Source organism: Desarmillaria tabescens (assembly GCF_030435595.1).
Source record: "Desarmillaria tabescens strain CCBAS 213 chromosome Unknown EV420scaffold_1, whole genome shotgun sequence".
In the NCBI taxonomy this organism is placed as follows: domain Eukaryota; kingdom Fungi; phylum Basidiomycota; class Agaricomycetes; order Agaricales; family Physalacriaceae; genus Desarmillaria; species Desarmillaria tabescens.
In genome coordinates this window covers 1,068,036-1,091,395 of record NW_026848300.1, presented here as the reverse complement: position 1 = coordinate 1,091,395, position 23,360 = coordinate 1,068,036, and the positions used below count along the sequence as shown (strand labels likewise).

At 48.3% G+C, this 23,360-nt stretch overlaps 11 protein-coding genes across 11 annotated transcripts; 5 read left to right on the top strand and 6 right to left on the bottom strand.

The window, feature by feature from the left end:
• Nucleotides 1-58: 58 nt before the first annotated feature.
• Nucleotides 59-1,016, bottom strand: EV420DRAFT_1616053 (uncharacterized protein; the record flags this gene model as incomplete). Its single annotated transcript, XM_060475089.1, has 3 exons — nucleotides 59-349; nucleotides 403-612; nucleotides 660-1,016. The coding sequence occupies 3 exons, from the start codon at nucleotides 1,014-1,016 to the stop codon at nucleotides 59-61; spliced, it is 858 nt and encodes a 285-aa protein (XP_060339192.1).
• Nucleotides 1,017-1,470: 454 nt separating this feature from the next.
• Nucleotides 1,471-3,128, top strand: EV420DRAFT_1472635 (S-adenosyl-L-methionine-dependent methyltransferase; the record flags this gene model as incomplete). The annotated part of the gene is made up of 7 exons (XM_060469065.1): nucleotides 1,471-1,701; nucleotides 1,759-1,770; nucleotides 1,832-2,003; nucleotides 2,063-2,262; nucleotides 2,315-2,653; nucleotides 2,712-2,808; nucleotides 2,857-3,128. 7 exons carry the CDS (start codon nucleotides 1,471-1,473, stop codon nucleotides 3,126-3,128), a joined length of 1,323 nt encoding a protein of 440 aa, XP_060339191.1.
• Nucleotides 3,129-7,091: 3,963 nt separating this feature from the next.
• EV420DRAFT_29479 (laccase 5) lies at nucleotides 7,092-9,680 on the top strand. Its single transcript, XM_060481575.1, has 13 exons — nucleotides 7,092-7,111; nucleotides 7,173-7,506; nucleotides 7,558-7,609; nucleotides 7,669-7,737; nucleotides 7,785-7,828; nucleotides 7,877-7,980; nucleotides 8,033-8,119; nucleotides 8,168-8,195; nucleotides 8,251-8,998; nucleotides 9,049-9,197; nucleotides 9,253-9,276; nucleotides 9,343-9,404; nucleotides 9,453-9,680. Exons 2-13 carry the CDS (start codon nucleotides 7,379-7,381, stop codon nucleotides 9,524-9,526), a joined length of 1,569 nt encoding a protein of 522 aa, XP_060339190.1. The 5' UTR covers nucleotides 7,092-7,111; nucleotides 7,173-7,378; the 3' UTR covers nucleotides 9,527-9,680.
• Nucleotide 9,681: 1 nt separating this feature from the next.
• EV420DRAFT_29460 (uncharacterized protein) lies at nucleotides 9,682-11,524 on the top strand. Its single transcript, XM_060481574.1, has 3 exons — nucleotides 9,682-10,948; nucleotides 10,999-11,108; nucleotides 11,164-11,524. Exons 1-2 carry the CDS (start codon nucleotides 9,861-9,863, stop codon nucleotides 11,087-11,089), a joined length of 1,179 nt encoding a protein of 392 aa, XP_060339189.1. The 5' UTR covers nucleotides 9,682-9,860; the 3' UTR covers nucleotides 11,090-11,108; nucleotides 11,164-11,524.
• On the bottom strand, nucleotides 11,165-12,827 carry EV420DRAFT_1633805 (uncharacterized protein; the record flags this gene model as incomplete). Its single annotated transcript, XM_060476238.1, has 2 exons — nucleotides 11,165-11,261; nucleotides 11,317-12,827. 2 exons carry the CDS (start codon nucleotides 12,825-12,827, stop codon nucleotides 11,165-11,167), a joined length of 1,608 nt encoding a protein of 535 aa, XP_060339188.1.
• Nucleotides 12,828-13,673: 846 nt separating this feature from the next.
• EV420DRAFT_1472631 (uncharacterized protein) lies at nucleotides 13,674-14,347 on the top strand (the record flags this gene model as incomplete). The annotated part of the gene is made up of 4 exons (XM_060469064.1): nucleotides 13,674-13,844; nucleotides 13,897-14,050; nucleotides 14,102-14,149; nucleotides 14,202-14,347. The coding sequence occupies 4 exons, from the start codon at nucleotides 13,674-13,676 to the stop codon at nucleotides 14,345-14,347; spliced, it is 519 nt and encodes a 172-aa protein (XP_060339187.1).
• A 747-nt stretch (nucleotides 14,348-15,094) lies between these two features.
• EV420DRAFT_1494309 (uncharacterized protein) lies at nucleotides 15,095-16,009 on the bottom strand. The gene is made up of 2 exons (XM_060470801.1): nucleotides 15,767-16,009; nucleotides 15,095-15,717 (listed from the first exon to the last, which is right to left on the bottom strand). Exons 1-2 carry the CDS (start codon nucleotides 15,969-15,971, stop codon nucleotides 15,101-15,103), a joined length of 822 nt encoding a protein of 273 aa, XP_060339186.1. The 5' UTR covers nucleotides 15,972-16,009; the 3' UTR covers nucleotides 15,095-15,100.
• A 41-nt stretch (nucleotides 16,010-16,050) lies between these two features.
• Nucleotides 16,051-16,760, bottom strand: EV420DRAFT_1256992 (ribosomal protein S15a; the record flags this gene model as incomplete). Its single annotated transcript, XM_060466801.1, has 4 exons — nucleotides 16,051-16,131; nucleotides 16,190-16,368; nucleotides 16,578-16,689; nucleotides 16,740-16,760. 4 exons carry the CDS (start codon nucleotides 16,758-16,760, stop codon nucleotides 16,051-16,053), a joined length of 393 nt encoding a protein of 130 aa, XP_060339185.1.
• Nucleotides 16,761-17,034: 274 nt separating this feature from the next.
• EV420DRAFT_1616047 (ribosomal protein S17e) lies at nucleotides 17,035-17,679 on the top strand (the record flags this gene model as incomplete). Its single annotated transcript, XM_060475088.1, has 5 exons — nucleotides 17,035-17,037; nucleotides 17,090-17,145; nucleotides 17,198-17,252; nucleotides 17,312-17,512; nucleotides 17,566-17,679. 5 exons carry the CDS (start codon nucleotides 17,035-17,037, stop codon nucleotides 17,677-17,679), a joined length of 429 nt encoding a protein of 142 aa, XP_060339184.1.
• A 523-nt stretch (nucleotides 17,680-18,202) lies between these two features.
• Nucleotides 18,203-19,317, bottom strand: EV420DRAFT_1494302 (uncharacterized protein). Its single transcript, XM_060470800.1, has 4 exons — nucleotides 18,815-19,317; nucleotides 18,609-18,762; nucleotides 18,508-18,555; nucleotides 18,203-18,453 (listed from the first exon to the last, which is right to left on the bottom strand). Exons 1-4 carry the CDS (start codon nucleotides 19,079-19,081, stop codon nucleotides 18,308-18,310), a joined length of 615 nt encoding a protein of 204 aa, XP_060339183.1. The 5' UTR covers nucleotides 19,082-19,317; the 3' UTR covers nucleotides 18,203-18,307.
• Nucleotides 19,318-21,582: 2,265 nt separating this feature from the next.
• EV420DRAFT_1472628 (uncharacterized protein) lies at nucleotides 21,583-22,294 on the bottom strand (the record flags this gene model as incomplete). Its single annotated transcript, XM_060469063.1, has 4 exons — nucleotides 21,583-21,737; nucleotides 21,796-21,843; nucleotides 21,894-22,053; nucleotides 22,109-22,294. 4 exons carry the CDS (start codon nucleotides 22,292-22,294, stop codon nucleotides 21,583-21,585), a joined length of 549 nt encoding a protein of 182 aa, XP_060339182.1.
• Nucleotides 22,295-23,360: the final 1,066 nt, after the last annotated feature.

Below are 23,360 nucleotides of genomic sequence, written 5' to 3'. Positions count from 1 at the left end.
TACATTTCATTCTTTACTAGATCTGTCCTTGTTTGAGACACTGTCATCGCAGTGCATATCATACTCTTGCTTTGACAGGTACTAGCTCAAAAGCATCCCAAAAGTCTCTTGAATCTAATGCACGACCTAGCGTGCTTATGTCCCTCGGAAGCGCCCGGACGGATTCATCGCGCATCAGTTCACGGACCCACTGCGCCTTCTCCTCTGACCATGCTGAGGCAGTGTCCCACCAATCGTAGACTCTCCCGTCCGTCAGCAGCCACCGCTGTCCAACGGCTTTGGAAGGGTTCAGATGCACCGCAAGTATCGCCCGTGCGACGTCTTGGCCGTGAATCAAATGAAGACCGCCCTGGAGTTGCTGCGATAGCAGGAAATTTCGGACGAAATGACCAAAAGACGTACCTTCGCCTTTAAGGCCTCTTTTGTGGGCGCAACTCGGTCGACATAGTTCTTTGGATCCCTTGTTCCACCCCACAGGCCCGAAAGACAGAGCACGCTGCTCTTTGTCTCAGGCAGGGCCAGTAATTCCTCTTCCAAAATGACACGTGGAGTCTTTGTGAACGTTGAATGGCGGTCATACCAGTTGGTCGAGGTAGGTTTGGGAACATTTGGCTAAAAAGATGCTCAGAGTCGAACATGAAGGAAGGAATCAAACGCACTGTGTCATCCCAAATGCTCGTAGTCCCAAGCTGTACCCACAATTCTTGCTCGTCCCTCCCGCCCTTCCTTGTCCTCCCGTATCTCTGCACCAATCTTCTCACTGCGCCCTGGGTGGTTATTGGGAATGTCACCAAAACTGTCTTCACATCCGGCAATTTCTTGCATTGTTCGTCTAGTTTCTCTTCGCTCTCATCATCTTGATCAAAGTTGAATGGGATAGTGGTATAAGGGTCCGTGGATCCTGAACGTGTCGTAGCAGCCCACTTGACGTTCTTTTCCGTGCAAAGTGGTATGAGGAATGACGCTGTCCATCCTGCACCGAGAATGAGAATGTCGACTGGGGACGAAGATGACATCGATGAATAATGGTGGCATCAAGACATGGGCGCCTGTTCTGAGGTTTGTATCATATGATCGCTGCCGCATTCGAACGTCGATCTCAGATCTAGTACTTGGAAGCAACCACTACAGAAATAACCTGCAATGCAAGGACAAAATTGTCCGTCTGTATTCAGCTTCGTGGGAGGGGTGGTGAGATAAGTATATCAGCTTCGTTACTCCAAGTAAGTTTCCAGGCCTGATATCTTCAATCAATCAACTGAATCTGCCATGAGTAAGGGACATACACTGGTCTGCACAACCGGTCGCATTCAGTTACCTGTTGGATGATCTATTCCGGCAGCAAAGCCGCTATCTTCTCCAGGTCACGATATGGTGCCTCTGCACCAACTGAATGGATCGTTCGGCAGGCGTTAAATCACTTAAAAGCTGGCAACTACAATCCCACGCCCTTAGAGTCCCGTCCTGATAATGGCATCTGGAGCTAGCCACCTTCTCGCTCTCACCTCTTTGATCACTGCTTCTGTTCAAGAAATTGTCTCTGCATATCCGGATATCCCACATCCTGATTCTACCTCCTTTGGCATATATGATATTCCTGAAAACATTCCCCCGGAGCTCACTAGGGCTATACAACGCGTTGAGGCAGCGTGTGCACAATTGAGTTGTGCCATCGCTAGCCCTGGGCATACCATTGTGAACGTGGGTTTTACCTTTGTCCGTTCCTCCTTCTGTGTTCTACTACTGATCTTTGAGTAGAAATCACTTGCTGTAAGTTACCATCAAGTCATACTGGGTGTTCGTTAAGTGGTGAGTTTGCGGTGATATACAGCATGCAGAGCCGGCCGCTCTTCTCGTCGTTACCCAAGCCCGCATCGCAGATTATCTTCTTGATAAACCTGACGGGCTTCATGTCTCGGAGCTAGCACGACTATCAGGGCTGGACGAAAGCAAATTAGGGCGCATCCTTCGCTTGTTGGTGACAAGCCATGTGTTTCGTGAAGGTCTGTCATATTTTCATGAAGCTAGAAGACCTTGCTAATTAATGAGTACACTCTGTCAGTCAAACCAAACGTATTTTCAAACAACCGATTGAGCATGAAGCTCTTCAGCTCTGATCCAGTCTCAGATACCGTCTGCCTGCAGACGGACGAGAGCCTGACAGCATCGGCATATCTTAATGAGAGTATGACAGCCAAGGAAGGCCTGAAGATTCCATTCGAGCGCGCGACAGGGCTTCCCTTCTTCGAATATCACAAGACCGTACGTCTCACCGTATTACTCCAATAGCATGATTATAATGTCTGCTTTCCAGCCAGAGGGAAAGGCAAAAGGTGATCGTTTTCCCCGCGCGATGGTTGGGTGGGGGAACGTTACGGGCAAGGGGTTACTATCTACGGTCTATCCCTGGGAGAAACAGCCAGCTGATACGACCATATGCGATATCGCTGGGGGAAACGGACATGTTACGATGGCCTTGATGAAGGCGCATCCGCACCTCAAAGTCGTACTACAAGATCAGGAACAAGTCATTGCAATGGGGAAGCAGTTCTGGAATCAAGGATATCCAGAGGCAGTAGAAAGAGAGAGGGTGCAGTTCGTACCTTTTGATTTCTTCCAAGATACTGCGGTTGAGGGTTGTGATTTCTATTATGTACGTTGATGCTCTCTTTGTTCGTCCCTTCTCGTGTTCGATTGGATACCCTTGATAGATCCGCTCCATTTTGCGAGACTGGCCAGACGAACAGAGTCTTTTAATCCTCAGCAATGTCCGGAGGGCTATGAAGCCTTCAAGTAGGCTTATTATTCGTGCGTTCTTCCTCGATCTGAAACTTGTTATTAAGTGCCTCTTAATAGATGATACCGTCCTTCGACAAGCCGTGCGCACAACATCTGCTACTCCTAGTCAGGATGTTACATTCCAAGACATCGCCCCAGAACCACTTTTACCGAATTATGGTGCTGCCCGCTTACGGACGTACGAGCTTGATATGATCATGATGAACCTCTTGGGGAGTGCTGCGCGGACTCTTGACGAGTTCCTAACGCTGTGTGGCACATGCGGTTTTAAGTTTGAGAAACTTTATGAGGCGGGAGAAACCGATCTGATTGAATTCAGTCCAGTTTAGGTAGTAGTGTATTGGGCTTGCCTTGGGTTCGAGTGAGTGTGCAGTGCGAAGTCCTAATGATGAACTGTTTCGAAGTGTATTGCTTAGTGCCAGGGCCATCAGAGTTAGGTCCTGGAAAATACGATTCTTACAAGCAATTGAATCGGTACATACCGATCGCTATAAGTAGTTCTCACTTTCGTTTCATGTTTAAAGTTGCCTTTCATGCCTTAATAGCCATTCTGATGATACCTATAACACATGATGTGGATTGCGTTGACTATCCTATGGTGTGTCGACTCCTACAATAAATGTCCTCATAACGACCTGGCACGAAACAAAAGTCATTCAAATTTTCATGTCCCGGTATGCCATGGCTGTCGACGTCAATATTCGAGGATCAGCGATGGGCCGAACCTAAGGTGAATTTTAACTTCTCCGCAGCGTTTCAGTTGATTACTGAAAATTAAATACACGACAATGGTACGTTCTTTCATCCATATACTTGGATCCCTGCCTTGCTGACGAAGTCCCGTTCTCGTCTTCAATCTAATTAAATCATTCATTTTCCCGTTTTACCGAAAGCGCTTTTCTTTGTTCACAGGTCCTTTCCATCAGGTATAATGTATAAGTCCGCAACGTGATTGATGCCGTCAATCAAGACCCACTCCCCAGATACTCATGATCGAGAACATGCAATTACAACTTTCATCAGGACGGACGCAAATGGCCTTGCGCTACACAATACTTCAAATGCTGGTGCTATTTCAGATTCCAAAGTGCTACGTTGAGTTGGGGAGACTCGCCTTCTAATTCCATTCTCACCATCATATTCTAGCGGCAATTCCTTGTCTTATTCTTGGATACACCAAGGACAGTAGTAAACCATCATCCGTTCCGGCGTACCTTTGCTCCAGGAGTCTTCCCTCGGGCTCGTTTCGATGCGGGCTCGATGGCTTGGAGCATTCTCCTCAGCGCCTCTTTCTCTGGCCCGCGAACTCTAGTCTGACACATCTCGCAGCAACCGCTGTCTGATGAACTGAAAAGATACGTTAAGAGATGGCATCTTTGAATTTAAATCATATTTCCGCCACTTCTGAAGTTCGTATCCTATCACGTCTAGCATCTGACCGGCTGCTTTCGGGTATCACTCTTTCGCTCTTGACGACAAGGTTGATCTCAACCCATCAGACACTCCATATAAACAGGGCCATCTCTCGTCTTGAACGAGGTTTCCTCGGGGATATTTTGGCTATTTACACAGTCGGCGTTTGTTGACCATCCTGAAGAAATTCGTTCCGTTGCCCATCAAAGCTCTAGTCATCTCTAATGTGATACTTATTCTATCGAGAACGGCTCGACGTGTCCCATCAGCCACACTGTCCTCTATCTCCGACGGTTTATCTCTCGGCATTCTAAAACACATCCAAAGCTGACATCCATATCCCCCGGACATTGTCCCAGATGGTTTACGCCACCATACTAGATGGTCGGCATGTGCAAACGGATCATTTTGTGTAAGTTTCGACATGGCCCGACTTTCTCTAAACCCACAAGTAAAATCATTGTGTACTATTAGTTACTTAGCGCACATCAATTTCGTTTGTTTATCAAATCAAAATATAGGAGCATGCCATTTTGCGGTGGTCATCTATTGGAAATATTCTTTAGCAAGCCAGTCCTCATCACAGCTGACGTCCTCTGACTTCGTAGATCTAATTTTAACAAACTGCGCCGGTGAACTGCGCATGCATAACACAGCGTGCTTGGCTATTGACATGAGTGAGTCAATATGTGAGCTGTTACAATTGCGCGTGAGATGTAGTGTTCCTTCCTATTTCCCCTAAGTCGTAGTGCATGGAAGCTCGTAGCCACAGAACTACACTGGAGAACTCGATTCACACAGATGTGCAAGGAACAAGCTCGGTATTCGTGAGACGACAGTACAGGTGGTGGTAAACCAAAGAGACGTGACGTGGCAATCCTCGTATTACGTCACACCGGGAATAGCCGATGTAACCGGCATCCGGGTTACAGTGCGTCGTAGATCAATGGCACTTTGTTCACTACGCGAGGGGTTGGAGAGATAATAAAGAAGCAAACACGAGTTATTTTCTGCCAGATCCGTACTGTCGCCGACGTACAAGGCTCGTATTCAAATTTACGCACCATACGATGCGGAACTATTTAGTATTGAGGAATGCAACAAGGCGGTGAGGTTTGGCCGGTATTTAATATGTATCTATCGTATCACACATGTCCTTCTTGTATCATAGTGGATGACTTTCCATAACGATTTGGAGTTCCAAAAGGACTTTCAGATGTATATTAAAATTATTTAGAATCCAAGTATCGTAGATTTTCAAACCATAACACCGTTATCCTTGACCTTGTAGATTCTGAAATAAACAGTTCGAACGTTCTTTGCCCGATCTTGATCTGCTCTGCTTTTGGACTCTGACCACATGGACGACACGGATAGGAATGGCGGCCATCCTCAGTGGTGAAGAACTGGAGTTCCTGGGGGTGGACAGGATCAGACATAGAGAATATAAATATCAGCTAGTGCTTCAAGGATGTGCTGAAAAAGACAAAAAATGCCCGCATTTTATATTGGCAAGAACACATCACCACTCAGCGAAATTACATGATGACGGGATGCAAAGTCTCTGTAGGATACATCTTTTCCCAAACATCAGAGTCCCACCCTTCATTATCTCCCACAAAATTGCGACAGGATGAGCAAAGGGTGTCACTAAATAGAATGTTATTGGCCAGCAGACAGGACAAAACCGGGGAAACTGACAGGAAACTGATCTGAGGGCGAATTGGTGAGCATCCTCAACATTTTCACGGTCCAACAGTGTGTCGGGAGGGTGGAAAAGTACAAGTTCAGTTAAATTATTGCCAGCTAATTAAGGAGTGCGTCGTCACCGTGTCTGATCGGAATTGAAAGGAAATTGAAATACGGCATCCCAAAAGAGGAAGCTGGCATTTGGAACAGGTTTGGATGACGGTTTGAAGCTGGAAGAGAGGTCCGAGGCCTCATCCAGATGGGTGGTTTGGAAGTGGGTCGAACGATCCTGAAATTTTTGAAACAGCTTACCAATCGCACCGGCATGTCGGCAAGTCACACTCTAGAACGAAATCTGAATTTAGAACCCATTCTAAACGTTATGGAAAGTCATCCAGTATAAATTCAGGAGAAGTGGAGCTTAAGCGACAGGTTGGTAGCACAAGTTCGATACTCGCCCGATTACCAGTCTGAAAGGATAAAATCAACACGGAATTGTGGACGGCCCGGAAAGCACGTGGCCGCGTTTGAACCTTCAGCCCGAACTTCCATCTGTTGTCAAGAGTCAAGCCTGAAACTACCTGCTACTTGATTCATCACATAATTCGCATGATGCATCTGCAGCATCTTGAAAGACTGCGAAAGGCAAACGGAAGGACTCGAAGTAAGCGGTAGAACAGTTTCCAGGTTCGCTTTATTGAATTTGAAACTTGCTCAGTTTTGAATAGATGACCAGGTTCCCAGGATTTACCTTTTGCTAGTACTCAGACGTAATGGATCTGAAAGTTGTAAATGGTAGCACCGTGTGTGTTGCCTCTTCGGAGTTCACGTTCAGCGTGTAACCATTTTCAACGCTGTGAAAACAACAAAACACGAGCTGGAGATTCAAGAAGAGGCCGTGCCTCGTTCCTTGCAAACCTGGAAAATGTATAGGACGCCCTATATGCTTTTCAGCACGAATCATATAGAACAACGAGAGTTTGCGCAACGGCCATGCCGTTGCTGATACCTCAAGAGTCCACTCGTATCCCCGTATTTTCTGATGCGCATATACTTACTACACCCGCATCTTTGAGCTTACGGTAGCTCGCATTTACAGCGCATACCGCCGGGGAGAGCGTGCTGATACGAGAAACGGACTTTCGGGCGCATGAAGGCGGAAATCAGTGATATGGGGATTAACGTGGCAGTACGCCCTGCTGAACATCCCGTATGTCTACGCAATTTCGTTATTCTCGTTCGTAACTAATCATTATCTGCGCGAATGTCAGGGGGGTATCAACCAGGATCAGGTTCCCGCCACGTCCATCGTTACGTTCTCTTTCATTGACAGACTGGAATTCCGGCAGCAATTTGATCGAGCGCTTCATGAAATCCGACATTCGTACGCGTCGTTAAAAGAATCTGCTCAGTCCCTCATGTGTTTCAAGATTTCCCTCCATTACCATTATCTATCTTCCTCTGGTCTGGTACCTCCATGCCGACTCTCTTCTCGCTCATTGCCACATTCACACTCTTTTTGACATGTTCTTACGCTGCTGTACCTGCTTATTCAGACCTTCATGTCGTGAATCGATACATAGCGCCTGATGGATTTAATCGCTCGTAAGTGGACAACACGACGTCGAGCCCATGAAGCCAATTTCTTGCTTCCAGTGCTGTTCTGATGAACGGTGTTTTTCCCGGACCTTTGATTTTTGGATATACAGTATGTTGACATGCGTCTTAGTATCGGATATATATATTCTGACTACAGTCAAACTTCAGGGAGGACGATTTCGCTTGAACGTTATTAATGAACTTACCGATAACACCATGCTTCGAAGCACCTCTATTGTCCGTTCCCATGTTCCTCCCGGTGTCCCATCTAATCTGGCGTGCAGCATTGGCATGGGTTCTTTCAGAAAGGAACCAATTGGGCTGACGGGTAAGGCTTCCCATCAACATCGTCATCTATACCAATGTTTTATGGCAGCGCTTCTTTCGTCAATCAGTGTCCGATCACTCCCCAAAAATCTTTTTTATATGATTTCAGAGCTCCCGGACAGGCTGGAACCTTTTGGTATCACTCTCATCTGTGTATGTTCTGTTACATGTCGATCATTATATCGTTAACCGTCCAAATTTTAAGCCACGCAGTATTGCGACGGACTTCGTGGACCTATGGTTGTCTACGATGTGCTGGACCCTCATCGCTGGCGCTACGACATTGATGACGGTACGAATGCTCCGGTCGGTTTTGAACAAGTTCTAATGTTTCTTGTAGAATCTACCATCATTACTCTGTCTGATTGGTGAGTCGGGACTATGTGATTGTACAGAAGTTTAGTTTTAACATCTGTGCCTTAGGTATCATACCCCAGCGCCTTCTGCAGGGCGATTTCCTACTGCAGAATCCACCTTAATTAATGGACTTGGTCGCTATGCAGGAGGACCAAGCTCATCCCTCACCGTAATTAATGTTAGGAGAGGACTTCGCTATCGTTTCCGTCTAATCTCGCTTTCATGCGATCCCAACTACACGTTCTCCATCGACGGACACACTATGACAATCATTGAAAGTGATGGTGTTAGTACTCAGCCCATTGACGTCGATTCACTGCAAATCTTTGCTGGACAACGCTATTCCTTCGTTCTTCAAGCTAATCAGCCCCTTGGTAACTATTGGATACGCGCCAATCCCAACGCCGGATCGACGGGTTTTGAGGGTGGCCTCAATTCCGCGATTTTGCGATACCAGAATGCACCAAATGTAGATCCGACAACGAATCAGACTACCAGCACGCGGCCACTACGCGAAAGCTCCCTTGTGCCTCTTCGAAACGCAGGTGCTCCTGGACGCCCTGTACCAGGTGGAGCCGACGTGAACATCAATCTAGCCATGTCATTCGACCCGACTACTCTTGACTTGAAGATCAATGGAGCGAAATTCCAGCCTCCCAGTGTACCCGTCCTGCTGCAGATCATCAGTGGAGCACAGTCCGCGAAGGATTTGTTGCCTTCGGGCTCTGTGTATACGTTACCTTCAAACAAGGTAATTGAGTTATCGATCCCTGCATTAACAGTGGGAGGACCGCACCCTTTTCACCTGCATGGGGTATGTTTCATCTCCTGTGTATGGGATTCTTTGACCAACCATGATTTTAGCATACTTTCGATGTCGTGCGTACGACAGGAAGTGAGACTTATAATTATGTCAACCCCCCACGCCGCGATGTGGTCAGTACTGGACTAGCAGGTGATAATGTCACCATACGGTTTACTACTGACAATCCTGGACCTTGGTTCCTACACTGGTAAGCGTCGATTTATAGGATGGTTCTCTTGCTATCGCTAATGATTCCTTGCCAGCCATATTGATTGGCATCTCGAAGTGTGAGTTGGTTACTACTAGTTCTCCATTGGTGCTTTTGGCTTATGTTGCGCTATCATGTTCTTCAGGGGCCTTGCCGTAGTGTTCGTCGAGGATGCAGCTGACACTTCGCGGATGAACCCTATCCCAAGTACGTTGCTTTACTATGGCTTAGAGGTCTTCTAATTGTACCACTTAGATACTTGGTCCGATCTGTGCCCCACATACACTGCAGAAAACCCAGATACATCGGTACAGATTGTTAAAGCATGAAGTAGACCATGCACTGGTCATTTTTTGGACTAGATTTTCAGGGTGCAGGAGATCTTATGTGGACTATTTTTTATTACTCTTTATTGGCATAAATGGACAATCTGTAACAAGTGAATCTCATGGACCTTTTATAATATTCAGATGGATAAATCAAGGTGTGGCCTGTTAAGTTGGCGACCAGCCGACGTGCAACGCGTCACGGCAGTGGGCTGTGCAGCAGTACGAGACCCTTATGACTTCATCCACTGATACGCATCCGCAGCTGTAAATAAGCAGTGTAACTTGCTCAAAAGTGCCGAGTTGGTAGATTCCTTTCCCTAGTTTTCCACTGACCATGATTGACAACAAACCTTTCTTTCCGGATGACCTTACGCCAGCAGAAGCGCCTCCTTCATACGATGCTAGTACGAGTACGAACGTCCCGACAAGCGTCGATTCGAAGAACCGACCAGTAAATGCTATCGCCGGCCCTTCTTCAAGCCGACCTCCTGTCACTTCTCCTACCACCCAAAGAGCCTTCCATGGGAGCCTGGCAGCCCAATCATCTAATTTCCCGTACAGCACTTTCAGCTGGTTCTCTTCTCGCTCCACTAGAGAAACCAAATCCACCATAACATCCCTCATCCGAGACCTTGTCCGGCCCCCAAATTCATCCTTGGCATGCAACGAAATCCTCTCCAGCTGCGCCGAAGCTTGCACTTCCTATTCCCTATCCCTCTCCTCCATCCTGCAGGAAAAGTTCTGCGAAGGCCACACACCTTTATATTGGGCGATCATAAACAAGCCACGGCAGACGGAGGAGGAGAGCGAAGAGCTCCTTTCGGCTCTTTTACGCTACTCCGTACCTCTGACGCCCTCGACGATATCCGAGCTCCGTCTAGCATGTCTCGTCACCTCAGACCAAGATCTTTTCCGACACCTCCGGCGCGAGCTGAATCCCCTCTCAGGGACAGACGACATGCTCCTAGGAACGACGGGCAGTGACGACGTACGCGTAGTAGACACCAACGCCACCGAGGGTGTATTCGCTGCAGAGATCGAGATCAGCCAGTTTCAGAAGCGTATGCGTGTAGGAAAAGAGGTGGAGGTAGAATTTATTGCCCAAGCGCGATTGTGGCGGCTTTCTTTCTTTGTGATGTCCCGGGACAGGCCTCGTAGTCCTCGACGAGGTTCGTGGTGTGTCGGGCTGTCCTTGATGGAGAATAGTCCGCCGACATGGGTTGATTCGAGGTTGATTATCCAAGATCAGCCTGCCCAGGACGTACTAGACGAGGAGCAATCAAAGCCGAAACCAACAATTTCCCTAAGAATGAAGTCCCCGGCGGAGTTGGTCCCAACGAATACTTTCGCCCATGCCCGCCAGACAAAACAAATAGTTGTGTCACTGGAAGAAAGTATTATGGGTCAAACACTGCAGTTCGGGTACGTGGCCGTATTTTCCTGCTCTTCTCCTTGTTCCGATTATTATCTAGGGGAACGTCGTACATAGCTAATGACGAAGTTCTGCGCGCGCGATTGGAAGCACGTTTATGCAAACCAGGACCCGAATGTGTTATCATGTGAAAGCACCTCCCGAAAATATGTAGGTCCTGCTGCTACCCATCTCAGAAAACGCCGTTGAATTAACGAGAGTCAAGATTACCCGAAATAATCAACAACATTTCTAAGCTTATGATGATCCTTTACCTCGTCAAATTCACCCATCCTTACATCAATAATCTGTTGCGTAAACGAACTAGAAGGAGGGAAGTCAGACGCGCTATCTATTCATCAAGAAATTTCCACCTCACCTCCTCCGACCACATCCCTTAGCCGCACTCAGAAAGAAACTCGCTTTGATTCCTATCACCTTATCCAGGATCCCCAACACACCACTATCTGTCATCAAACGGTTGCTGCCTTCTAATCTCTCCGCCAGCTCCACGATTTCAAACCCATGCAAGTCGCCACCGTCATCAAATGCCTCGAGTAATATGTCGACAGCCTCATTATGCCAATCACCGAAATCCTTGAAAGTACTCGACTTGCGAGTGGCGGCTAAACGAGGTCCTCGCAGGGCGTACGGGTAATCACTGGCGAACCAAATTTTGCGAATGTCAACGGAATGGAGCGCGTCAATGAGGGCGTATGCACATTGTGAGAGCGCATCGTGCGGGACAGACTCCATACGCCAGTGGACCATGACGTATTCTTCTGGTGGAGCAAGCTTTGACGCGAGTGAGAGTAGAGAGGGCGAGTAGGCGAGCTGCAGAGTGCTAGAAGAGGGGAATATCGGGTAACGAAGATCATAATTCACGACAAGGACGTCAGGATCTCCCTGGTACGTTTGAATGATGCCAAGTAACTCCTTGAAGATGGGTTTTTTGAGTTTGGAAGGGTTAAGGTATAGAGCGTCGAACCCGCGGAAATCCAGAGTGCTGAAATGTGTCCCAAAACATTCAGGGAGAGAAGAGACGTCATTCTGAGCGAGGTGTACATTAATTTTATCGATGACTATCGGGGTCGATGTCATGTTGGGGTTGGCTTTCAAGGCGAGAGTGAGAATCTGCGCAGTTTGACGGGATGTACCCCGCTGGAAGTCTTCCAAACTAATCACATCAGCGCCAGCGAGCCTGAGCTTCTCGATATCATAGTACGTGTCAAAATCCAGCAGATGACAAGCCCCCATACGGCTCCTCCCCACTCTCGGAAGCACGACAGTCCGGTTGAGCTCTTTGGATAGCTGGATAATCTGCGCCAAGTGTACACGCGCTTTGGATTCCTGTTCGGATATCCGGGCGGGGAAGAGAAATCGGTTTGGGCCATCGAACGGCTCGGGAATTTGGGTGATGAGGGGAGGCCATTGGTAGCCTGAGCGAGAATCGCGTGTGGGAGGAGAGAGTTGGTTGAGGAATGTACGGTCGATGATGGGAGGTTTCCATGATGAATTCGGTGGATTATGTGCGATAGGTTGAGAAGGAGACGGTGTAGGTAGGAGGATCGTTGTTTGCGGCACATCGTTTGTTAGGATCGTCTCGTTCGTATATTGGGCTTCCACAGGCGTTCGAGGTATTGATAGAGACCGGAAATGAAGGTAAGGTCGACATATCCATCCGAGCAGTAGAAATAGAGGCAACGATATGCAAAACAGCACCCTTCCACGACTCGGACGCCATCGTTGAATACGATCCCCATAAGAGAGATCGTCACGCCCTTGGTGTATCTTGAAATTATCTTGCAGAAAAGCGGGCCCAAGTGTTGGATGAAGGTCGTGCAGTTTCACTCGAGAACGTAGGGTGGGACTAGGCCCCAAAGGCGTCATGGTGGTTGCTGGTTGATCGTGTGCTTCGATTTGTTTGCACTTGTCATATCTTTAGCCTTAACATTTCACGACAGCAATTTTCGTAAAGTGAAATGAACGTCTACGCGTTTTCTTTTTTTCACCTCGCCTGAACACCAGCTAAACATTTGTCGTTGGAGGTAATTTGATTGAAGACGAGGGGTGGTTGTCTGAAGGATTTTAGTAGACCTTTTATACCACGTCTCTGGTGTCTCGAGAAGGATCCATGGATGTCGATGAGAGACCGGGTCATGGTTTGTGGAGATGATGGTCAGAGGAAGACATCTTTTTCGTATGCTAAAAATAGTATACAAGGACTGATCGTTCTTTTGAAAGTTACCAGACGCGCCCCCCTCTTCTCGGAGCTCGAAAATGCTGCATTCTGTAATACGAGCATTCTGTTATTGAGACATCGACCAAGACAGGATGTATGACTTTTTTCGCAAACGCCGCGTTGCAACTTGAAAGGCTTTCAAAAGTCTGTCCGAATTGCTGTATCTAACTCCTCCTTGGACCTATCACATCGCACTCCCAATTCCCCTCCTTGCTCCTAAAAACTTTGGAAGCCTCGTCCATTATCTGGTTTCACTCAAGCTCCAAGGAAGATTGCAGGGGGGGCTATAACCCTATGAAGAATCACAAGGTTTCCTCCTCGATGACTGTTCAGATCACGATAGTTATTTTCGACCCAGTACGCGACTCTGAAATGTCTCTCTCCATCGCACCACTAGTCTCTGATACCATTCCTTCTCGAAAACGCTAGCAAAGTATAGAAGGGCTGCCAAAACGCTAACATTCTCCAGTCTCCAATCACCCAACTATACAACCATGTCCAAGTTCGCACTCGCCCTCGTCGCTCTTGCCGTCCCCGCATTTTGCGGTCTCGTCAGCACCGATACGGACATGCAGGACCCGTCGTGGAACCCTGCTTGGACGTGGCCCGGGAGCGGCAAGGAATGTCCCAAGGACGTGTCGAAGGACTGTCCTTGCTTGACGGATGTGCGTTTGTTCCCTCCCCGTTGGAGTTGTGACTGATTTTTTCGAATACTAGTCTGTATGTGGATTCGAGTGCCCCAAGCAGTGGCCCGACACGGACTGTATCTGGAAAGCCGTATTTGAGAATAAGAACGATTGGAGTGGATGGAAGACGGGCAAGTACACACCCATCACCACCGGATATGTCTCCAAGGACACCTTTGAGCTCGGTGAGCGTGTTTCCTCTACCGCCAGTTTAATAATACTCACCTGCGATGTAGACTGCAAGACCCTTTGTGAATCTCACGACAAATGCAACTCTTGTCAGGGTACGTCGAGTTACCACATGTCTTTCATTACCTTTATCTTACATATTCCCAGCCTTTTCGCTCGAGGAAGAAGCAGAGCAATTCATCTGTGCGCTCTTTGCGGAGATCATCGACGGCTCGTCCTGGGAGGATGATTGTGATGAGGATGACATTGAGAGCAAGTACTATAACACTTCTTGCTGGAGCTCCAAGTCGTAGAAGGGTGATTACCATTGGACTTTTGTAATATATATATGTATCATCGTCAATTGAACGTCTTGCGCGACTTGTAATTCCTAGGTGTATTCATGCGGATTGATCGCTCTACCCCGCATCCTTCCCACTAAACCTAGTTAGTCAGCCACCAAAAGCACCAATCACAACACCAACTCACCTCGGACCCAAAACCCACATAACAACACTCAACCCCGCCAACAACTGAAGAGCCCTAACAGTCCCCGATATCCGACTAAACGCTATATGCGCCTTGTGCTCATTCGAGTGTCGCTGGGAGACATTCTGATACGACGGGTGTGTCGATGTCGGTCCACTACCAAACTCTACCCCATGGTGGTGTTGTTGTTGGTGGTGTTGATGCACCGGTCTAGGCTTCCTAGGCGCCCAAGCAAACTTTGCACTGGGTGGTGTATTCCTCGTTTCCCATGTAGTCCTGAAACTCGTTCGCTCGCGTGGATGGGGTGGTACGACAGTCAAGAGGGTCCTATCATATGCTCGCTTCTGCCTGTCGTCCGACAAGACAGCATAAGCCTCCGAAGCACGACGGAAATGAGTTGGTGAATCAGGGTCGTCCGACAAGTCTGGATGATGTGTCTTGCTTAGCTGTAACAAAGTTTCAGTACATCCGCCTTTACACTACCATTCTTACCTGATAGAAAGAGGACTTTATCTGAGCCTTGGACGCATTTCTTGGTACATTAAGTGCGTGGTAGTGGTCAATCATGGGTATGTAAGTTACGTAAACAAGCGATTATATACGGCAATAAATGCAGAAAGGCAACCACCTGCGATAACAGGCAGTGTTAAATTATCATCCAGTCCAAAATCGAGTGACTCTGCCAGTGCACTGACCAGACCAGCGTAGGCACCGAATACCAGTGTCCCAGTCCAGCCCTTCTCCGCAGGAACCCAAGAATGGCCCCCAATCCCGCCCCAGAAACCGAGCACGATAGCAGACCCGGTTACTGCAGCAGCAACGAACCCTGCAAGGCTCTTCTTCCTCGACCACGGCAGCTTCGGCGTCCACCGCCCGTACATCCTCCCAAACGTGCTCGCAGCCGTGTCTGCCCATGAGAGGATGAGGATAGACACCACGGCGACATCCAGCGGCAAAAATGTGAGCACGATGTTGACGCCGAGGATATAATAGATGACGCCGTTTGTCTGGGTGAGCTCGCTCGGCCGCATGAGGGGACCGAGGAGGACGTTGTACAGACTGGCAAAGGGAGAGCGGGGAAGGGTAAGCCGGAGGATGTCGGCGGGGAGGATGACGAGCAAAAGGGACGTCCATAGAACGCGTGTCACGGGCGCTGGTGACCCGCCTGAGACGTACAGATACAGCGTCCCAAACCCTGCCAAAGTTAACACGAAACATATCGCAACAACGACGGAAAAACTCACCTATCGAAGAATGCAACACCTTGCGTGGTATCTCCCAGTCTATCTTGTCTTTTTCCTTTTCCTTTTCCAAAGGTTCATCGTCCTCAGAGGAAGGATTCGACGACTCGTCCTCTACCGGATGTTCGCCCAGTCCTTCCAGTTTGCGTATCACTTTGCGTGTTATCGTCTGCACACCAGGTGTCGGCGAACGCGAAGACGACATCATAGTACGTAGTGGAACAAGGTCAAAAAGGGGGCTCAGGGGCAGATTACTCATTCAGGCAACAAGTATTTTAAGGGCTAATCTAATACACGTATCCCAAAAGTTTTCCACCAATGTTCTTGCGACGCGCCTCTTCGTGGTCCATGATTCCACCAGACGTAGTCTAAAAGGCCGTTAAGCACATGTTCAGTCACCAGACTCGAAAGAAAAAAAGAACCCACGAGGATGATGATTCCGAACCCACGGGCAGGCAGCAACAAGTTGACCCAGCTCTCAATCTCGTTGTGCTTGACGTTGTACCGGGGAGAGATTACACCAGTCTTGTTCAGACGCCCGTTAAGCTGGATCACAATCTTGCCAGAGCGGTGGTCGTCGATAATCTCGAATTCACCAATGTAACCTATCAAGAAGAAAAAAAGAGTTAGCATCCAATCAAGTTATGCATGCATGTAGCCCCATCCGTGAACGCCTATCCCTAGCACTAGGACACACGCTGTATGGTTATCCGGGGCATTCAATATTTCGGAAACGTTAAAACGATGCCAGCGTGTAGTAAAATGCGCCAACACCGTAGTTATCGTCCGAGAGAAAAACTAAACAAGTACCCACCATGTCTCTGCATGACGCTCAAAAACTTGACGACGACCTTGGATGACGGCCGGATGAGGACCTGGCGCTTGCCACGGCGCTCAGCATTGACGATATTGTTCAAGCAGTCGTTCTACCCCCTCGTCAGTAAAGCAAGAATGGATCCTAAGGAAGGCTACGCACGAGTACGGAGACGCGAACCATGTTGTCGGCCCTTTTTTGATATTTTCTGGAGAGACAAGTGTCAGCAGCCCGGGGAGTGTCGCCAACGAGCGAGTCGGCCGGGCAGAGATTAACGCACCTTGAGGGTGGAGGGTGAGGTGGATGGTATACAAGACCTTGCTCACCTAAGTTTGATTCACCCTCTGAAGCAAGCGTGGGAACCAACTATACAGTTCTCCCCAAGCCACCTCGGGACTTGCCGTCCCCGTCTTCATTTTGCATTCCCTTCCCAGTACCGACCGACACATTCAGTAACATGGTCAGTCCGTCGTTAACTGTCTCGCCGACGTCTTCACTGATTGCATTGACAGGGCCGAGTTCGCACCAAGACGACAAAGAGGGCTTCCCGTGTTCTCATTGAGAAATAGTACGCCCTTCCCAGTCAACCATCCTTAAACTTGCCCTTACCCTTCTTATAGCTACCCCCGCCTCACCCTCGACTTTCACACCAACAAGAGGATAATCGATGAAGTTGTACGTACTCCTTCCTCCCTTACCCTCCCCACCCAACCCTGACCTTCCCCTCCCCACAGGCCGTAGTCCCCTCAAAACGCCTCCGCAACAAAATCTCCGGCTTCACCACCCATCTCATGAAGCGTATCCAAAAAGGCCCCGTCCGCGGTATCTCCTTCAAGCTCCAGGAAGAGGAGCGCGAGAGGAAGGATAACTATGTCCCCGAGGTGTCGGCGCTTGATACTAGTGCCACTGGGCTGGAGGTCGATGCTGAGACCAAGGTGAGCAGGGGATACGAGTGTGTGGTGATGACGCTGACGATGCTTTTTTACAGGAACTCCTCCATGCGCTCAACTTTGATACTATCCAAGTATCCGTTATCCAGCCGGCTATTCCAGAGAGGGCCCCCAGGAGGGAGAGGAGGAACGTTCCTGGTGCTGGGCGGTAGATGGTTGTATGCACTCGAATCGTATGCTTTCTATATGCTAGGCGTTATATGACATTTGAGGCGTAAAATGCAACAGTCGGCTAAGAAGTGTTCTATCCTGTCGTCGGGCTTTACGTCGATAGACAACTCAATAGCACCTTCCTCATGCTTCAGAATATTTTCGATTTGGTTTCAACTTCCTCTAACTGTTTGAGTGTTATGGCACGTTACATGCCCGGGTGATTGTTATACAAGTCGCACCAGCATTAATTATGATTTCTGAAGAGTTATTAGCTGAATTTGGCAAAGCTTTCAAGGACGTTCAAAGGTAGCATTCAGCACCTTATGATACAAGAAAACTCCAATTCTCCAATCTACGACTTGGAGCTCCAGCAAGAAGTGTTAAAATACTTGTTCTCAATATCGTCCTCATCATCCTACCAAGACGCGCTGTCAATAATCTCCTCAACGAGCGCACAGATAAACCGCTCTGCTTCTTCCTCCCACCGACCTACTAACGAGCCGAAAGCTTCCAAACCGCTACGGAAAACCACAGCTGCACTCTACGACTGACCAATTTGATTGCGCTGGATGTAAATATTACAAAAAGTCCTTGGATATCCATGATATATATCACCACACTCCTAGTCTAGGACTTGGAGTTCCAGCAAGAAGTCTCGTAGTACTTCTTGCCGTTCTTGTCATCATCGCAATCCTCCTCCCAAGTCGACATATCGATGATCTCCTCAAAGAGCGCACAAATGAACTCTTCAGCGACTTCCTCGAGCGAGAACGCTAGCAAATCATCCGAGTCAGACAAAAGTAGGATGTAGAAATAATTCGACATACCCTGGCAAGAGTTACATTTCTCATGAGCCAAGCAAAGGTTCTTGCAGTCTGATTCAAAATAGCCAGCCAAAACCCACAATCTCAAAGAGAATCACGCTTACCGATCTCAAAGGTATCTTTGGAAACGTACCCAGTAGTAACGGGGGTATACTTTCCCGACTTCCATCCACTCCAGTCACTCTTGTTCTCAAAGACTGGCTCCCAAGTGGCCTTGGTGTCGGGCCACTGTTGAGGGCACTTGAATCCGCACTCGGTCTATTCAAAAATCAGTTACACTCTAAGAACGTAGAGGAGAGAGCAGACGTACATCGGTCAAACAAGGGCAGTCCTTCTTGACGTCCGAAGGACACTGCTTGCCGTTCCCAGGCCAAGTCCAAGTAGGCTTCCAGGAAGTGTTATCCATGCTGTTGGAGTCATCTCGTCCCTTGTGGTGGTGTCCCTTGACGTGCTTGTCTCCTTTGTGGTGTTCGCCATTGCCTTTGTGCTCGCCCTTGTGTTCAGCCTTGACCGTACCGGAGAGCACGGGGGCGACGAGCACAGCGAGAGGGATGAGAGTAGCGAGTGAGAAACGCATGGCGATGAAAATTCAAGCAGGTAGTAGACGAAGATGCTGAGCTTGGTCTGGAGGAATACTGGCATTTCTGTAGGCTTTTTATACGCTAACACGTAGAGTCAGAGAGCAGAGAATTGCGGTCATGGATGTCCGTTTGGTAGTTGACAATGACTTAGAACTGCGGTGTCAGAACTGCGCGACGTTGACCAGTGGAGGGGGACATAGGAAAAGACATATCACGTGTGATGCCCATAGTGGTTGCACTTGAAGAGGTTTACGGGCACATGTCGCGACTCGATCGCGTTGAACTATTGAGAAATCAAAGTAAAATCCACCAATACTTTCACTCATAGCGCAGCTAAAGATAGTATATCCTCATGAAAAGATAAACAGCCTAACTTAGACTTTGACGAGTGGACTCGACGTCGTGTTCCGAGTGAGTTCAGTGATCATTAGCGGCGGACACAACGTTTCAGGCTCCACTGTGAACGGTAAATTTAGCCCTCGTTTACTACGAATATTTCCAGCGGCTCAAACTTTTTCGTTCGATTAATCCTGCGTGTCGAACAGTTGTTGACCGTAAGAAGCCTAAGACCCGGGGAGATGAGATCCGGGCGATTCAACGCCCAATATTTTCCAACCGGACAGCGAAGGTATCACATACAGAATGCATTTCAGCTACTGTAGAACAAGGCTTTACAAATGTCCTAATATCGCCCGCAGCGCTTGATGGAAAGGGATCCGGTTTACTAGTAGGCGTTCCGCATAGCACAATGACGGATAAGCTGAAAAAAGATGGGGGATAGGCGGTCGCAAGGATGGTGAGTCCGCCTGGAGAAACTAGATGAATTCGCAGCCCTTTTATATCTCTTCGAATGTCTGGCGGCATCCGCCGTCAGTAGAGTATGACGGCGCCCAGTGAAAGATTGGAGAGGTTTGTGGCCGTGCGTACTAAGTTGCTTCAAGACTCGCCAAGCATCCTGCTTCGCCGAGCAAATCTGAGGAACTCTCTGGCCAGAGCGAACGTTGAGGTAGAAGTTCAGGCGAGAGACTTCCAGACTAGAATTCATAAGGCAAACATAAAATGCCGCCTCGAAGCCCGACGGTTGCCTGACGCGGTCGTTGAGAGCGGAGAATGAAAGGAAAGTTGCAGCGCGTCGGCAAATGCCGCGTTGACTCCGTCGTCGGAATTCTAACGCGCAATCTCAGGCAGAGGTCCCTCTCTTTCGGTTCACGGTAAACTGTTACCTAACGGTTCAACTCTTCGTTAGCACGGAAAGCGTTATGGAACGCTAAAGACCTCGAACGAATCACGATCGCCTGTACCTCTGGTCTCTGGTGTGGTGAGGCAAGCCTCAGCCAGGAGGACCTTTAGGAAAGACAAAGCCTTGTTTATGGAACCGACGTCAACGTTCTAAAATCGTACACGAGCACCTTCGACGGTTCACTTTCGACTCCACATTCATCGGCCCTACTGAACCGAAATGTCTCCGCTTGAGCACCCATTCTCTCGTCAAGCTGATCACTCTCCACCTTCATCCCCTCATCTCTCGGAGGCTAGCAGAATTATTACCGGCGACACCTCGGTCGTGTTTACTGATTATTATTCGAAGACTTGCCTGGCCTCGCGACGCCACCAACCAATAATCTCCTTGAGGGGCATCTTATTACTGACAACAGTACCGTCCATACACATCCTTAGGCTGCTTAGGACAATCAGGAGCCACTCGCAATCTCTCCCTCATGACAAACACGAATATACTCCTTGCTTTTGGTATCCTTGGTGACTCTAGCAGCTACTCAGCCTTGATACGTTTATCTTAGAGGCATACGATGGCTCACTGTCTTGTCGTATTTTGATTATGACGAAGCGGGTGACGATAATCAGAGTACCCCAGAGGAATCCGTTGCAACATCGATGTAACTTGCGGTATTGAAGGTAGACCTTGAATTACACTTTCAAAATAGTTGAATGCAACATTTTTGCGCTCTCGTTGTACTCAATGCTGTCGCTCAGATGGAAATTGCAATGATATGTATTTGATGTTATGTCATTTTGGGTTCTCATCCCAGTCGAAAATGCATCGCGGCTCTCAGTACCAAATGATAGCTCGGAAGACCAATACGTACCAGCGAGGTGCTGACTTTATGCACAACAACCAAGATGATCATAGTGCATCTGGTGGGAACTTAGATCGCGATATGATTTAATCGTAGAGACTAGGTGATAGTCCTTCAGCTGTCAAAGAAAATGGTGGATCACGCTGACCTTCCCTATACCATCAACTGTCCGAAGAGTTGAAGCTGGGCCGTTAGCTTCTGTCATGTCAGATGCGTCATCGTGACACTGGAGAGAAGGTTATAGTGACTGTTGATGTTGCGAGAGCTTCAATGAAAGCGCGAAGATCAAGATCAAAGTCCACATGAGTCCATATTTTAGTACATAAATATCCATACAGTCAGTCTGTCACAAAGAGTGGGTTGAAATCAAGGAAACTACATAGATATAACGATGTGTCCAACTAATAAAGGGACCAGCAAGAGCTCCAAGACGGCTTGTAGCCCCAGGTGCTCCAGTCGCTCCAGTCGTCACAGTCATCCTCCCAGGTCGTGAGATCAAGGATCTCCTCGAAGAGCGCACAAATGAAAACTTCAGCCGCTTCCTCGAGGGTGTAGACTATCATCAATAAAATATCAGTCACAAGTCGTGCGCCGATAGGTATAAAGAGACTTACCCTGGCAGGAGTTACATCCTTCATTGGCCAAGCACAGGTTCTTGCAGTCTGAGAGAACCGTCAACGATATGTACACCACGGAAAACAAGACTGCCTACCAATCTCGTAAGTGTCCTTGTTGACATATCCTGTCGAGTACGGATTCTTCTTCCATCCGTTCCACCCGTTCCAATTCTCGTAGATCGGGCGCCAATTATACGTCGAGTAGTCATCGCCGGACTGAGGACACTTGATCGACCCGTCGGTGCTGCAGACCGGCTACAATAGATACACGTTAATGGATAGGTCTGGCAATGAGAGTGGGTCGATGTACCTGGGTAAGACAAGGACAATTTTCGGGAATGCTGGGATGGCAAGTGTTGTACGTGCCGGGCCAGCTCCAACCGGGGGTCCAGGGAGCCCAGTCGCGAGCTTGGATGCTATCTTCCTTGCGAGCACTGATGGTGCCGGCGAAGGCTGGAGCGATGAGGGCAGCGAGAGGAATGAGTGAGAAGATCATGGCAATTACTCGACTTGTAAGAAAGTGAAGCTTGAGTGAAGGCTTACAGCGATGCCATCGGTCCTTTTATATCACTTCAACTCGACCTAGGAAGATTCAATTCTGAACTGATGCTGTGGAAAATTGTGCGGAGGTGGCGATGCGGATCCGGGGCAACTAAATTTAAGGTAGAACCAAAATAACTACCCCTTGTTCAACAAAATGGGAAGGTTTGAGTGCGGTACAAGTCGAAGTAGCGGGAAAGACATGTTGAATGGCGGTTCGCGATGCCAAGAGTACGCCAAGAGTAGACAGATTAGTTGACTGTGAACTTTTTTTCAGCCCAAGTCGTCATATAGTATCCGCTGCACACGCAAAACGCTAAGTCATCGACGGGGAACCAGTTGCCGTTGCAAAGTTATTGACGACTAATGAACAAGGTTCATGTTGTTTAATCAACTTGGACTTCTTTCATTCGAGGCCCAAACACCAGCGATATCGATCTCGAATAGCACCAGAACATAGAGATACGGTGCTGAAGCAAGCGAGAAGGAGCAAAGGAAATCTGATTAGCTAGGTGATAGTTAAAAAGGAAAAGACTAGGAGGCCGCCGCTCGTGCGAGGTACATACGTGATTACGTACAGGTGTCGTCCTGCATCTAACCTAGCACAAGATCGCCTTCGCACGAGGGGACCCCCGACAACTACTGGTGTCTTCGGGACCGAATACTCTTACTACTACTGAACAGCACTCTGAGGTCCGAATTTGGTCCATTACGCCTCACTCATGTTCTAGCCAAGGCTGCCAAGCACTATTTCCTGGAATTCAAAGTTCGGCAGTACAACTTCAAGATGGTGTGGGTGGAGCACGAGATACCAGCGCAGTGCCTTCAACAGTGCATTATTTCTCGAGGCTGTCATCATCTGTTCGTGCACGTGTCTATAGTACGTGCAAGTATAGTACGTGCAAGTTGAAGACGGTGAAACGCAACAAAATATGTTATCCGGTCGTATGTCTCTCCCGCTTACACCCATTTCGTCAATTTCGCGCACTGTAATGGATAGCCTATCAAATTCGCGGCATTTA